Source organism: Sinohyriopsis cumingii, chromosome 12, assembly GCF_028554795.1.
Source record: "Sinohyriopsis cumingii isolate HCF-2022 chromosome 12, ASM2855479v2, whole genome shotgun sequence".
Classification (NCBI taxonomy): Eukaryota; Metazoa; Mollusca; class Bivalvia; order Unionida; family Unionidae; genus Sinohyriopsis; species Sinohyriopsis cumingii.
Window position 1 is genome coordinate 90,615,110 of NC_142972.1, and position 17,577 is coordinate 90,632,686.

General features: G+C 33.9%; 2 protein-coding genes across 5 annotated transcripts in view; both read left to right on the forward strand.

The window, feature by feature from the left end:
* LOC149786959 (uncharacterized) overlaps positions 1-7,723 on the forward strand; it is a 37,994-nt gene extending 30,271 nt beyond the window's left edge. For all 3 annotated transcript variants that reach the window (XM_089977509.1, XM_089977510.1, XM_089977511.1), the window contains one exon: positions 232-7,723. In XM_089977509.1, the coding sequence (XP_089833635.1) occupies positions 232-421 (190 nt within the window). In that variant the 3' untranslated portion in view covers positions 422-7,723. The remainder of the gene's footprint in view (positions 1-231) is intronic.
* A 3,391-nt stretch (positions 7,724-11,114) lies between these two features.
* The window catches only part of LOC149786961 (uncharacterized), a 31,840-nt gene continuing 25,377 nt past the window's right edge, over positions 11,115-17,577 (forward strand). For both annotated transcript variants that reach the window (XR_016425239.1, XM_089978305.1), the window contains exon 1: positions 11,115-11,264. The gene's annotated coding sequence lies outside the window, so the exon portion shown is untranslated. The remainder of the gene's footprint in view (positions 11,265-17,577) is intronic.

Sequence of the window (17,577 nt, forward strand, 5' to 3'; positions counted from 1 at the left end):
ATATTTAACTAGTTGGTTATACATCTTTAGTAATGAAATCTTAGAAAGCACAAATTAAAATTTGGGTGAAGAGAGCAAGAGACAAGGAGAGAAAATATTTGATTGGATAAAGTATATTTTCAAGTCCAAAAAAAATATGCATTACAAGAGTGACATATATGAATCTAAGATGTGGGAATAGGAATGGTGTCCAGTATTATAATACATGCTAATGGTGGTTACATTTTTCAGCATACCAGGGCCATCTGGTTATCTCTTCCACATACCACAGAATCCAAGTGTGAGTCAGACTGTGCCACCAGTGTCACAGAACATGTTGCCCCAGTCTACATCACACAGCATACCTGTTACAAGTTTACCTAGTGACTATGGGGCCTACAGTATGATTATTGGGGGTCAACAGCCTGTGTATCAACCCTAGATGCAGCAACAGCCTTTGTGAATAAACTTGGCAGTGTGTTCAGGATGATTCTTCATTGTGGTGATTGTGATTAGGACAGTGAGAATCAAGAGTCAGAGAGAAACAGAAGAGAATTGAAGTCGTCTCTTAAATAATTTGGATGTATATCAGAACGAGTCTGCCAGGAAGTGTTTATCTCATCTCACCCCACCCCATAATGGTGGTTAATTGTTTAGCAGAGAAAGAGAGAATATAATGTTCTGTTTAGGACTGTGTGTATGTATGCTAATAGATGATGCTGTTTGTCTAAGCAGAGCTTAATTTTGAAGAGCTTGTTTTTCTGTTTTGTAATGATTGTGATGATTGATACTGGTTATATTTTTACAGATATTCGTCATTAAGCTAGATTTGTTGTTGTGTGTAAATTTGTGTCAGGCAATACTAGTATTACAGTGTTTATTGGCAATCATAAAACCAAAATCTTGTGCACCGGCCAGAAGTGCAGTCGGTTTTTTTTGATGGTGCATGTAATCAGTGTAAACTGCTTTTGGTACAAGTTCTGGGTGTTTTGTGCTTATTTGAATTGATAATTCAGTGGATTCCACTTTTTTGCTTATATTGGATATTTGAATACAGTTACTAGGCATCAATCTTTTTCTTATTGATAATAAAATATGACCGTTTGCATGCATACTTGTTATTTGGATATTTAAACCTTCAGTAAAGTGCAACAGTCTTGTTCTGAATCTGTAACTGGAGTTACAAAGTGGAATTTTTTCTCTGAAGAATCACAAATAGAAAAAAACATTAATTCAGGATGTATGTCACCTCAAAATTATTTGTCACTTTTTCCAGTAGCAGAAGACATATATTTCATTTTTGTTTACATATGTGTTATATTATTTGCATCATTTATATCTAATTGTTTAGGACATATTTACAATAGAATGAAAAGATCTGTTGAAAAGCAAGTTGTAAATTTCACACAGAATTTATTAAATGGGTGTGTGATTTTTTTATGCCCAGATGCAGTCGTGGTATGAAAATATCATGTTAATTGGAACTCTGGAGAAACATTATTCTAATTACACAAGACAACTTAATTTTATACTTTTTGATTACAATCTTGCATAAGATTTGTCTCCCATGCCAAGTGCATATCAACAACAAAACTCAAATGTTTAAGGTCACTGCCCTACAGAAGAGTGATGAAGAAAATAGAACAAGACATTATAATTTGTTCTCATGTATTTGAATGTACTAAGTGACTATCTGGTTATCTCAATAATTAAGATTTTAGTTTCTCTTTTTATAATCAATGAATTTATCAGCAAACTTGCTCTGTATACGAAGCGATTTTAAATAAATCCTTCTTAATTTATTGTTACCCTTATGATTACCTCATGTAGCATTCAATGATGGTCATGCTTGCTTGAGATCTTGTTCCTCGGGGAGGGAATCAAGAATACAAAATTAAGTTATTAAAAGGTATTTACCCTATGACTCCATTTTGTAAATTTATGTATTCATTGTTTTAAAAAATTCATCTGGATTTATACAGATTGATGGAACATTACATATTTAAATACTTGATTAGGATGCTTGGCCATGATAGTCCACCATTGCCTTTGGTATATTGTCATGGGCCTTGCATCCGAAACCTTGCACTTGAGTAATGATATAATGCAATAACCAGCGTTATCTTAATTAGCAATTGTGGAACTTACCAATTGTTCCCATCATAAGCAAAGCCAGTGTTTTGTGATGGTCTATTTGATCATTAAAAACTGCACTCATGGCTCATTTCAGGTTATTGTACAGTGGACACTACTTATTTGCTTGTCTTGGATATTGTGTACAGTTAAAATGCACCAATCCTTTTCTTCTATATTATGATAAAATTTGACAGCTTATAATGCATACTTGTTACTTGCACATGTTAGAAAGGCAAGGTCGTGCTGCTTGCTGTGATGTACGATATATTGCGATGTATTAGCATAGTATGTCTTGTAATTATCTGTTATCATCAATAATGGATGGACTCTAAATTCAAAGAGTTATTAGAGTGATTGAGAGATTTTATTTATTTTTGTGTGTCATGGGCCTGAGTTTATAGCTCCACTGATCATTGACCAGAAGAGCTTATGGGATGGTCTTTTTCCACCATCTGTCCATTGTCCATCCATCCATTAGTATATGCTTGTTATCACTACTCTTGAACAACTTAAGCAGTGCCAATCTAACATCCAGTATGGCCACCATGATGGTCATCTTTTAAATCTTGTTATGACAACTCTACCTCAACAGAAAGTCATACTGACATCACATTTTCACCATTGGCATCAAGTTTTCTCCTGAAGACTAATTATGAGGTTCAGTTGGTCATAAATGAAAATGGTGAAGATCTGACATTCAAAATGGCTGCTAGCCAGCTGCACTCTTAAAGATCTTATAATTGTTGCTACTCCTAAATGGTTGGACATATCAACATGAGGTTTACACTGAAATACTTTTTTATGATATTTAATTGGTCCTAAAGGAAAATCACATTAATCTGACATCTAGTATAACTGACACAGTAGCCATCTTAAAAATCTTGTTATTGCTATTCATCCTGAATGGAAAGTCATATCTTTGACAATATTTTTATCTCTTTGCATCCTAACTGGATGGCTGTACAACATGGGGTATTTGTCAGTACCCTTGTTGTGATATTTGGTTGGTCCTGAATGAAAATAGTGCTAGATGTACATCCATTTTTTACTGACAAGACAAATGCTTAAAAATCATCTTGTGACTGATCTTCCAGAGTGGACAATCATTATGCCTGTGGTTTTCACCAAAAGACTTCTAATGAAGTTTGCCTTGTCCTATATAAAAATGGTGCCAAGTTAACATCCTGTATGCACAATATCAGCTAATTTGAAAATCATGTTATTGCTGAAGACTGTCAGAGATTATTTCACCACTTCACAGTTAAATGGAAGAAATGGTCTTACCTTGAATTAGTGGAAATTCTGTTTGCTCATTAGAGTGTCAGTCCCTTATAGGGACTCTTGTTTTAGTAATTAGTCATGTCAAATCTCATAAATGTGTTTTGTTTTCGAGTTGACTTGCATTCCAATGTTAATAATAAATACACAGCATGCTATATAGTCACATTCTTTACTGTTAATGTATTTTGTATATTTCTTTAGAATATTCCAGCATTTAATAGATTTACAAAGTAATAAACGATCCAACTGTACATGTATTCAGTTTAGTCCAAAGTTTTGTATTACATGTTGACACTCAAAATGAGTATTACTGCATAATTTTACCTTTATGGGGAAGATTTATTTGTTTGCCCAATTTAATGAATATTTTTATCTTTATGAAACTTTATGCAAACAAGCAGGATGCACTGTACTTGATCACTATGAGAATATTTGATCAGATATAGTCACATAACAGAAGAAAATTAGTCTTATAATTACAATTCAGTCTGGTATTATAAACTTTTATTTACAGTGTTTACAATACACTTTGCAATAATTTTAGGAAACAAAATACATGTAGTTCGCCAGTAGCTTCTCATGGGTCGGTGGTTCTTCCCTGGGTTTTCTAGGGTTCTTCCTCCACCAGTTATACTGGCCGCCATGTATAGCCTATTTTGTGCTGCAGAATGACATTAAACCCTACAACAACAACAACAAAATAGTTCACAACCAGGCAGTGAAATTGCCAGTGTATTCTGTTCTTATCTAGAACTATATTTTTACTCTGTCCATGCAGTGAAATGTTAGTACAAGTCATTTGTTTGGTAATTTGGTAGATAATTCACCTTTTAAGAAAATATTTCCAGTTTGGTCTTTTGGTACAGAGATGGATTGATTGACTTATAGATCAATTTAAATAGTGTATGATAACAAAGGTCTGTATGCACAGTACATAAGTAAATGTTACATATGCTTGTTTTTAAATTCCAGTTTACAAAGAATATTAGTCAATTGCAAGATGATAGTTATTAATTCTATAGTGGTTTGAAAATATTTTCAAATAATACGGTATGTTTATTTAATTCATTCCGGTGAATACTTTTTTCAACACAGCCATTGATTTTATTTGTGTGCTTATTGCTTAGATTTATTATTTATCTAACTCACCTAAAATTATTTAGTCAAAGTATTTTTAGTGTTTCAGAAGAATATTCAGTAAAGATAAAAATAATACAAAAAGAAAGAAAATTTTTAAAACTATTGTCATACATAGCATGGTACAACACAGTTAGCTTCAGGTGAAGGATTTTAATCAATGGGTAAGAGATGCATCCTAAAGGAATGCACTTATTTCCATTACATACAACTTTTACTGTACTAAGGGATGTTTAATATCATTGTTAGGAATGCCCAAGCTTTTGCTATTTTTACTATGATTATCACAGATTTATTGAATCATTTTAATGTGTCAAAACTATTCTCCGTAAACATATGAATGAAAGACAGAAAGAAAGAACAAAAAGATCAGTTCATTCTGTGTTTCAGCCTAGCCTACAGCACATTTTTGTAATGGTACAATAATGTTTATTTTGCAGACACTGACAATACCATCATGACACATTGTATCAAAGAAAGTTAGTGTGATACAAAATTGTTGGCAATACCCAGCTCATTTCCTATACTCACATATATGACTTATAATTGTTAAAGTGAATTGGCTTCAGCTTTTTAATCAAGAGGCAAGAGATGCATCTTAGAGGAGTGCTTGTAAATTGTTTGTACAGTTTCACTGATAGAGATGATTACATGTGAAATGTTGTACAGTATCATCTATAGGGACGATTGCTTGTGAATGTTTGCAGTTTCAATGATAAAGATGATCCCTTGTGAAATGTACAGTATCATTGATAGGATGATTCCTTGTGAAACGTTGTATAGTATCATCGATAGAGATGATTGCTTGTGAAATGTTATACAGTATCATCAATAGAGATGATTGCTTGTGAAATGTTGTACATTATCATCGATAGGGATGATTCCTTGTGAAATGTTGTACAGTGTCATGGATCAGGATGATTCCTTGTGAAATGTACACTATTATCAATAGGGAATATTTGGTTCCTTGTGAAATGTTTTACTGTATCATCGATAGGGATGATTCCTTGTGAAATGTACAGTATCATCATCATGGATCAGGATGATTCCTTGTGAAATGTTGTACAGTATCATCAATAGGAATGATTCCTTGTGAAATGTTGTACAGTATCATCGATAGGGATGATTCCTTGCAAAAGGTTGTACAGTATAATGGATCAGGATGATTCCTTGAGAAATGTACACTATCATCAATAGGGAATATTGTTTTTGAAATATTGTACAGTATCATCAGTAGGGATGATTGCTTGTGAAATGCTGTACAGTATCAGCAATAGGGATGATTGCTTCTGAAATATAGCACAGTATCATCAGTAGTGATGATTGCTTCTGAAATGTTGGAGTATTTAAGTTCATAAAATGTTAATATATTTACACAGCTACAGGTCCCTTCAACTCCAAATCACAACAGAATTATAGCTCTATGTGCTTTTCTTGTGTTACTCTTAGTGGAATATATATCCCCATGTAAGGGTCATTACACAGAAAAGTATAAATATCTATCCCCATGTAAGGGTCATTACTCAGAAAAGTATAAATATCTATCCCCATGTAAGGGTCATTACACAGAAAAGTATAAATATCTATCCTCATGTAAGGGTCATTACATAGGAAAGTAGGAATATCTATCCCCATGTAAGGGTCATTACACAGAAAAGTAGGAATAGCTATCGCCATGTAAGGGTCATTACACAGAAAAGTATAAATATCTATCCCCATGTAAGGGTCATTACATAGGAAAGTAGGAATATCTATCCCCATGTAAGGGTCATTACACAGAAAAGTAGGAATAGCTATCCCCAGGTAAGGGTCATTACATAGAAAAGTATAAATATATATCCCGATGTAAGGGTCATTACATAGAAAAGTAGGAATATCTGTCCCCAAATAATAGATAGGAAATAGTACTATGTCATTTCATTAACTGTAACATGACAGCTGAATGAATGTTGAAAAATGCATCACATCTTCATGGCTTTAAGACTGTAGACTTCTCTTTTCAAATACACAAAGTAAATGGTCTGGAGATCAAATCTGTTTTCCACAAAAAAGATTGGTCAGTGTGTTTATAGCAGTCGGAAATAGCTAAAGATTTCCAAAAGCTTCTTGTAATTTTGTTTTATTTCTTGTATTTTGTTTCACAGGACTCTTTTATTTATATTATTAAAATTGTAGAAGAATTTTTCCTTTCCATTATTTTGCAGCAGGTAGAAGTCTCAATCATTTTATGCCCACTCTCCCATTCTTCATATTGTTATGATACAACTTGGTGAAAAATGAGATTCTGTTGGTGACATCACCTCAAGCTGGTCGTTGATTTTACATACTGTAAATTGATTTATTTTTCATATGTCGTTTAATAAGAAGACTTTTGTAGGTACTCAGGAACATTGTTGTTGAGTTTAATTCTTATATATAAATAAAATTACTTAAAAACCAATTTAATAAGAGTTGCCAAACTAACTTTAAGACTACATACAATTGTGCAGTGATATCAATTGTTGTGCAAAAAAAAATTGATTTAACAGCAGTATTCTCGTTAACTCTTTGCTATTGCTTGTCATTATCAGCAAAAATTTTATCCTATAATATGATTATCGTTTATCCAATATACAATTATTAACATATACATATGTATAACACAATCTACCAATTTACTGATGCATATAACTTTTTTCTTCATTTGAGATGTATCTTTTTCTCCTCTTCCCACCACATTGTGATTAATTCCCGAGGAATTTCAGTTTATTGTTTCAAAGGACTACTAATTATTGATCTTCTAAAAATATGATCTAGTAAAACTAGTAATGAATAATTCACTAGTAAAGAGTGAAATTTACTAGTAATGATTATAATTTAATAGCAATGAATCTAATTCACTAGTTATGAATTTATCTGTGGGCTTTATTGTCTTTAAAGTTAGCACTTTGCCCATTTCCGTGTTGATCACATTCACTATTTGATGTCAGAACTTTGTCCTGAGGTGATATTACCCGTTTGTGTGTTATTCAAATTCACAATTTCATGTCAGAACTTTGTCCTGAGGTGACATTGTCCATTTCTGTGTTGATCAAATTCACAATATGATATGTCAGAGCTTTGTCCTGAGGTGACATTGCCCATTTCTTTGTTTGGCAGTTTCAAAATATTTCTCTCTGTCAATTTCATGTATATAAATATTGGAAATTCATTGTTGTGTTTTTATTTCTCTATAGGAGCTATTTATAATTGTCTACCGGTAATGATCAATAAATTATTAACTGTAATAAACATTAGTTTTGTTATCAAAATCTCCTGTTAAAAGATTCTTTTCTTTAACATACCTCTAATTAGTTTCTTGTGTTGTTCTTAGAGTGTGTCACATGGACATGGGTACCAAGCCAGTGTGCTTTGACATCATGAATGGTATTTTGGGATCCTTGGGTGAGAGAGGCGAACAATGTAATAAAAAAAATGATGCCGATGTCATCTGAAGAAGCACTTCAATCTCATGTTCCACATCTGAAATGGGTGTGGACAAGAACAAAATAGTGGAACATACTTGTTGTCTTTGCTTAAAAATTTTTTGGGAGGGTTTATTTTTGTTTTTTTGAGATTATTTGTATTTGTTATGCTGAGCACACTCATTAGTGTCTGAGAACATATTATTGGAGTGAGGTAAATTTCCCAATTTTACCCAAACACCAAAAGCATGTTCTCAGACATTCATGAGTGTGCTCCTTTTCTTTCAGCAAACATTCAGTGACCATACGAACAAATTCAGTTCTAAAGATAGTCATTAAGTTATCTAGCATAGACAGTTTAAAAGACGAGATAGAAAAGTGTATTACGGCCTTAATGGAAATTCATTTTGCATTGAACGAAAGGTGCATTTGAAACTCCCACTAGAGTGCTATGTCATTTGATATGTTGTTAACACTGAATATTTTAAATCATGCTTAGGCTAAGTATGTGTGTACATTACAGATGGGAGAGGGCTGCAGACAAGGTTTGGCATCCACCTCAGATTGATAGTGTGATCCATACTTTTCACGCTATTATGATCCCCACTTCCAGTCCTCAATCTGTACCCTAAGATCCAATAATTCATGTCATGTTGATGATTTAGTTACAAATAAACAAAGTCAATTTAATAATACCTTAAAGTTAATTCCTGACATTAGCGATTTTCGTAATATAGTATTTACTCAGTTAAATTACTGTGCTATCTGCAACCAAGACAAAAATTGTTTAAAATGTTTATTGATGTGATCTGTCAACTCTTTATTACTTGTGAAAAAGTTCTGTTAAATGTCATACAAATGTGCCCCAAGGAAAAATACATACCCACATTATAAAAAAATAAAACATTTCTTTGTAAGAACAGAGAATTAAGGAAAGCTATATATACTAAACATATGTTGTTTACAAAAGACACTCATGAGATGATGCAAAACCTGAGAAAACTATAGGTGTCAGAGAAATTTGGTAAACAAATTAAGGAATAGGTCTCAGAGAGCATATGCTTTAGAAAGGTATACAGTGACCACTATATCTAGAATGTTTAGTCAACTATTAAGCCATGATTTTTCGAATAGCTGCACAGATGGTCAAAATAAGGTAATTCTTACTAAAGGCAAAACAATTGTAAACAATGACAGAAACTGTGAAATAATGTTTATGTAAATGTGGCATTAGACATCCAGGAAAGGATGTTCATTTTGACCCTTTAATCCATCAGAGTATCAGGGAGGGTAATAATAACATGGATACAAAGTTTGAATCTGAACAAGTTAACCAAGAAGATGTTTACAAAGTGCAAAGAGGTTTGATTCAGAAAAAAGCCACTGGAGGAGATCAAATTCCTGATGAGCTATTAAATACTAGATCACCAATCCTTGTGGACCATATTACAGATCCAATTAACAAAATTACAGTCAGATATTTTTCCTGATCGTCTGCAGGAAGCCTAATTAGTTCCGATTGTCAAAGTAACTACATACAGGTCAGCAGTGTATCCATCAGATACTCATTCTTTTAGAGATCAATTGAAATCTAGTTAGCCTATTTTTTGAGAATGTTTATAATAAACGTGTGCTTTTCAGACTGGTCATGAATGTCAGACACTGTGTTACTTTTGCTTTAAGAGTGGAGGAGGGCTCTTGATGAGAACAAATATGTAGTTGCAGTTCTGGTGGATTTATCCAATGTATTTGACTGTCTCCCTCTTTGTATTCTCATATGCAAGTTAAGGGCTTAGGGTATGTCAAATGGGTCAGTAGCAATTAGGGTATGTCAAGATGGATCAGTAGGGCTCTTCCTGAGCTCTATTTGAAATGAAAAGTTGCAGTATGTCTTGAACAGCTAGTGCTGACATTCAAAATGGGATTTCCCGGGGAACGATCCTTGGATCATTACTCATTAAATATTTTATCGATATCTTCTATTACATATAACTCTCTCTCTCTATCTCTCTCTCTCTCTCTGTCTCTCTCTCTCTCTCTCTGTTCTTTTTCTTCATCAGATTTTGACACTCTGAATTACACACTTGAGGGTAGTCCTACGATGAAGGAAATAGAACATGAACAAACATATTGGGTGATGTGTCTTACATTGTAGAACTAACTCGAGGGGGCAGGGGACGGTTTTTATGCACAAATTTAGTGTTGCATACACCTGCATAATATAAAACTTCATAAAAAATAAAATACATGAATGAGCTCAAAAAGGTCCATATCTTTGGATAGGTATAATAAAGCGACACAAAAGAATATCAATCACTTGATCTGACAAGTCAATGTAAATTCATAGAGTAAAAAGTTGAAGCACCCCACCCCAAAATTTATACATGCATTTTCATGTCCGAAAGCCATTTGTGAGAACACGTGGTGCTCACAATGCAAACACAAGACTTTTCCTTGGGTGATACTAATTTAAAACTTTTATGCACTTAATGGTTTGATGCTATTCAAAATAATTGTCATCCAATCAGGTTTTGAGATATTCTACTCGCCTTGAACCACATGAGTCTGACATTTTATCAATAAAGTACGGCAAAATCTCTGACAACATGAAATCACCTTGTCGGTAATAGAAACTGTTCATTTATGTTACCGATAAAGTGATTTCATGTTGTCAGAGATTTCGCCGTACTTTATTGATAAAACGTCAGACTCCTGTGCTAGAACCAACGTGTCTACGCTTATAAGTAGCTAGCTCTGCGTTCAAGCCAACTATTAGTATTTCACTGGCTTCATAATGTGTACTGACTAAATGAAGTGTACATGACTAACATCAGTTTCAAGATCAACACAAGCCGGAAAGACGAATTTCGCGAATATGTCCATATCTTTAATTATTACACAATAATAGCTCAAAACGTCATACCATACCATGGGCCAATATTCAAAACTATCCCTCCGCCACCTAAAGCGGAGTCTAACATTCTGCTTGAGTGGTTCCTGTGACAGCCTTAACAGGTTTTGTGTACATTTGCAATAACTTCAGATTGTAATCATTATATGTTTACCTGTATGTGTGTGTACGTCTGTGTGCCTATACGAGTAGACAACTACAAGTACTAACAGTGTAATGGAATATGTCTTAAAGTGACTGAGGACTCTACCGCGAAATTTCATTAACATTAAGACTTATAGTCAGACTATTAATCTTGTTTTTATTTAGACAGTTCATATGTAGAAATTCAATGTATGATGGTGAAATGAGTGACACATGGTGCTTACCAGTAGAAGGTATGTAAAAATTAGTGTGTGTATGCACCTGATGATTGATACATTATATCAAAGATTGGTATGACGTGTGCTCTCTCTCTCTCTCGCAATCTATATTTTCTCTTGCAATTTTAAGTTCTTCGATGAAGAATGAGGTCAGCGTTGGTTGCCATTTTAATTAAACGTACAGGAAAAATATTTTTGAGCGCGGGCACGTATTTACCTTTCAAGGTAGCGGTGAATATTTTTACTTAACTCCAGGCAATACCATTGGGTATTGACCCGCAGCAACAATATTGAACTAATGGGACTATTTATGAAGTATACAATAAGCATGTATTTATCCATGTGCTTTCCTACATTGGATTCTATTGTGTCAAATAGGTCATGTTAAGGGAAAGAGTTAATACCCCTCTCTCTCTCTCTCTCTCTCTCTCTCTCTCTCTCTCTCTCTATATATATATATATATATATATATATATATATATATATATATATATATATATATATATATATATAGAGAGAGAGAGAGAGAGAGAGAGAGAGAGAGAGAGAGACTATTGGCGATTTAGTGTCATTTGTCTTTTTCGTAACTAGTTATCTAGGTTGTTTGGTGTATTTACAGTGGTAAAATCAATTTTATCGTTGTACAGCCTAGTCCATTTCGAAGTCATGTTCTACATAAACGGGACAAATTAGACCAAAGTCACATTTCTTACAGTTTGCCTTAAACCCATTACTAGGATACCAAGAAAGTGGTTACACAGTTTAAGTCAGTATCAATTAACTAATATAGTATACAAAAATGAATTACCAATTGTGGAGCAATACATATATAGATATGCATCATGTACAGACAGAAATGTGAGCAGAGAACATGAAAATAGTTCAAATTGTTAATTTACGGATTATCATAATGTTTGGGACTAAACATTGTGTTATTAGTTTTATTATCATAAAACATGGAGAGTTTCTGTTATTGTCTTAACCATAACATTGTGCAATTAGTATTATTACCATAAAACATGGAGAGTTTGTGTTATTGTAGTCATCATAAGATTGCGTAATTAGTATTATTACCATAGTATATGGAGAGTTTGTGTTATTGTCGTCATCATAACATGCTGATTATGGTCCATGCTAGCCTTGTCTTAGGACCTACTGTCAAGGTTATACAGGACATTCCATAATCCATGTTACTTGCAAACAGTTTGTACAGAAACGCATGCTCAGTTTCACCAACTGTGTCCGTAACATTTCATTTTCACTACATACAGACTGACTAATCCTGTACATTGCACCAAAGTATGTGGATAAAAATGTATCAACTGTTTCTTTCTATAAGTTATTCTTTCACATACTCACTAATACTTGTTGCATGTTCTTACTAGAAGAAATTGGATATCACTATTAACATAATCTGTAGCCCTTTCTTGACAATCAGTGTGCCATTCCCCACCATCCTGTACAGAATTATTAAATCTGTAATGAGAAACCAATCCCTCCTGCCTCATTTCCAAAGTGCTCAACAAACCAATACAGTACTTTGTGGAATATATGTTTTGTGTAGAAAACCTTTGGGTCATGTGGATTCAAGATTACACTTATGAGTGGCTCTCCAGCCTTAACTAGCTTAGAATGGGCATGTTTATTGACATTTTCATAGTAATAATGTCGTACAAACAATGGATGTTCCAATTTTGCAATGTATCGTCATGCTCTGCCTCAAAGGAGATCAGACATATAGTGCTTCCCTTGTCCGTCCGTCCATCTGTCGGACACCTTTCCTAAATTTTACGTTGACGTTATTTGAAGCACTATGGCGGGGCAACCATTTTGCATGAGAGTATTTATTGATACGTATTTGTGTGTCACCTGATAAGCTTCTGCCAAAGCGATTGTCACGATTTTATTCAGTACCTATCTACGATGAGGTTGATTATGAAAGGTTGGCTTGATTTTCACACACTGTTGATGGAAATAGTTGAACATATTAAAAGAGTAAACACTGCAGGGGAAATGTTTGTCATGTGAATGCATTCTTTCATACTTTACTCCTCAGTCTTACAAATATGTTATGGAATTGTAGAATTGCAACATATTGCAGTCGCTGAGCTTTCATCTGACGTGGTAGATGATGATACATGGACCTTGCGTAGCACATTGTTGAGGGTTATAAAATAAATATAAACATTGTGTCCGGTTTATGATGTCACATGGGGCTTGTCAATCATACTGTTTGTTGCTAGGTAAATAAAGTAAAACCACGGTGTATGGTGGCACATTGGCCTTGTCCACAATATTGTTTGGTGCCAGGTAAAAAAGTGTAACCATGGTGTATGAGGCACGTATACATTGTCCATGATACTGTATGGTGCTAGGTAAATAACATGTAATTACTGTCTATAATAGCACATGGAAATTAGCATATATGTGGTTTAGTGCTAGCTAAATATGAAATGTGAAAATATGAAAAGATCGTACAGAGACCATGTTCATAATATCGTTTCGTACTATATAGAGTGTAACAATGATATATGATGTCACGGGGACTTTGTTCATGATACCTTTTAGATCAAACTGTAAAAGATATATGAAACAAGTTATAATTTTTCCTTTTGGCCTATTTATGTATAAACATGGTTGTCGAATATAAGAATAACCTGTTAATGTTTTTCTTGACCCAAAAGTGGAAGAACGACATATTGCATTGGATTTTATTTGGTGTGATATGGTTTTCTTTTATTCCACGATTTCATTCACAGATATGTCGTTTTATGTTAGTTCTTAAATTCTCATTTTTTAAAAATAAATTATATATGCCTGACATTTTCAAGTTATATTACAAAGAAAAATAATTATTACGCTGAAGGAGATTGGCATACATATCATAGTGTGAACAATACCGTACACTTGACATAATGTCTTTTATGTTATGTACTCCCTAAACTTCAAACACATACAATACCGCACACTTGACAGAATGTCTTTTATGTTATGTACTCCCTAAACTTCATTCCCATACAATACCATAATTCGGCAATTGATCTTTTATGTTATGTGCTCCAAAATCTACAATCACATACAAAATTTTGATAGACAAAGTATGGTGTCAGTCAATACATATTAAAAGAATAAGCCTTGCGCGCGAGGTCTCAGTCATTGTTTCTGTAGGGGATTCTTTTTAATCATAATAAAATATTGTCTTTTATTACTCAGCTGTAGAAAGAATACAGACACGTGGTTCGTCAATGACATAAAAGAATACCACAGAAATCGGTTCGGCAAGTACCTTTTTTGTTTGTTTGGAATTGTTTTGACCTATACCGAAAACAACAGAACGCATATAAATGACGAATTAAAACAAAGAATAAGAAACGAAACATTAGGTTATGATTTCAAAGGTGTCAGTCCTTTAGAATTCCCAAAGCATAAGAAGAATGCTTCTGGGAAAAAGACCAGGTAACTTGCAATCCCATGTGGGATGATTCATTCAGTTTGGTGTATGACATTCTATTGGGAAACATTCAGTACTATTGCCGGAGCTTGGACAGTAGTTTTAGGGGACTGTATGGAGTCTTCGTTAAACAGTATGACACTTGGGGATCATAATTAAATTAACAGTAGCCATTGACGTACAAAAATGTGAAACTATGGGATCTCAGTAAGAATTAGAATAATAAAGGAATCAGCATTTGGATGTTGTATTTAGGTCCTTTGGGAAATCGATGCTAAATGTGTATAGGTTTTAACCTAGAATATGGTATGCAGGGGATTTCATATTATGGGGTACAATGGGGATATATAGTAATTTTGACATTGGGTTGAGGAGGTGTGAAGTCGTAAGGGACTTATAAGTACTAGGCCACTTCTGGAATGTATGACAATTTAGTATTATTGGTTTGAAACGGTATGGGACTAAGAATATCACTACAGAGTTTGTATGAATATAACATGAAGTAATGTATATACACATACTTGCTATTGAACTCACTGTTTCGTATACATAAAGGAAAACCAGTGGATAACTCATATACTGTGGGGTGGAAGTTGTCTGTTTGGTTAAGCTATTGTTATATATGAGATAGCATACCACGGTGTTATTGTCCATATCGATAAAACTAGAAGTAAAATATGCAATTAAGGGATGGAATAACAGTACTGAACAGATATAGAAAAGAATAACACGAGCACCCATGCGTAAAATACAACAAGTAGTCTCTTACATAAACAAAAATGGCATGTGAATGACGTAAACACAGATGCACATACACATAAAAGTACTCCAGAAATGACAGTGATAACCATAATATAGACAAGCATACGTGTACACAAAATATGACAATCATGACCAAAATTCTTTTAATGAAGTGACTTTGAAAGGAACGTTGTGAAAAAGTGAAAAGGAAAAAAAAACACTTGTAAGAAAAGTATGCATCTGGAACGATTGTTTTGGTAGTATCAGCAGAGAAAAACAAACATGAAAAATACAAATTGAATCGGTTTTTCTTTGCATATCAAAGAGGTGCTAATGACAACAGGGGCCGTAGAGGCTGTATAAAAATAACGTACATTACATATTCGAGAGTAAGACTTAAAAAGACAGCATTAACAGTAGTATTGTTCCTGATAGTAATTTTTGATGAGAAGTTGAGTTCTGATTTTATTGTAGTGGTAGCAACAGCGGCAATAGGGGTAGTATCTGCAGTAGTATTTGTTGTTGTTGTAGTGATGGTGGTTGTGGTGGTGGTGGTCTCATTAGTACGAGAAGGAAAATAAGGACAAAAAGGAGGAGGATTTCAATTCATAGCAGTAGTATCTGCCAGATGGACAACTAGAAAGATAGATGAGTAAATATGTAGATAGACAGACAAAGAGACAGACATATATAAATAGACAGACATACATACAAATACATATGTAGTAGGTAGATAGATATTTAAATATATTAGAGAGAGGTGTATGCAAACAAGGAAGTTTTATTGTCATAATTTGATTCTAGTTCATTCTTTTATGTTATTGTATTGTTACTGCCTTCATGTTTGAACAAATCACAAACGACTAGGCAATGCATTTGATCCCTGGAATGTCCTTAAACTAGTAGTTCCCAACGGCACAATCAGCCAGGTACGATGTAGTCTGTTTGTTACCTGGCCTGCTGCTACATGCTTGAGAAATTCTCCGCGTTGATTGCTGGGCCTTGAACATATTATCATGATGCTAAGAAAATGGTTAGAAATTTAAACTCAATATTTTTAATTAACACCGTTTAGAACATTTAATTACTTATTGTCGAACAATAGATAAAGAGATTTACATCATGTACATACAGAAACGTGAGCAGAGAATATGAAACTATCCCATATTGTTTATGTTTGGGATCATCGTAATGTTTGTGACTGAAACTTGAGTACTTATTATTATTATTATTACCACAATACATGGAGAACTCTTTTATTGTCTTCATCATAGAATGCTGCTTATTGCAAATACAGGCCTCCCTACCTGTTTTAGGAACTACGGTCAAGGTTGTTTATGACTGCCTAGAATCAATTTTATTTGGAAACAGTATGTGCAGAATCACAGTTCACGTTCAATTTCCATTAAAAAAAATATTTTTCCTTGCCAGTAAATGAATTATTCATAGGTGTCAGTGGCATTTCATTTTCTCTACATACATGCTCCATATTGCTGTAAGTTGTATCAAAATATGTGGATAAATAGGTAATGAATGATAAATTATTATTTCAAGCACTCACTGTTAAATGTTGCAGGGTCCCTACTGAAAGAAATGGGACATCAGTATTGCCATAATTTGAGGCCATTTCTTCACTATCAGAGTACCATACCCCACCCACCTACACTGAATTGTACATTATCGATAGCACTTAAATCTATGCTAATATACCACGACCACATCCATCATTTCTAAAGTGAGTAACAAACCAGTACAATAACTTGCTGAATATACATTAGGTGCAATAAAACATCTTTATCATTTGGATTCAAGATCGCAGTTATAATGACCAGCTGTCCATCCATAACTAGATTGGACCGGGCACCTGCTTTGAGATTTTCTCGCAATGAAACAAATAATGGATGGCCCCACCTTTGTATCTTCATGCTGTACCACAAAGTATGTAAGGCACATGGTGCTTCCCTTTTCCTTCCGTCCATCAGTCGGTCTCACCTTTCTTAAATGTTGTGATTAAATCATTCAAAACAATGTGTTTTAGTCTTCCGTTTTCCATGTACGTATTTCTTGATACGTACTTGGGTCTCGCTTGAAAAGCTTCTACTAAAGTGATCTGCACGATTTTTCTTAGATTCTTTT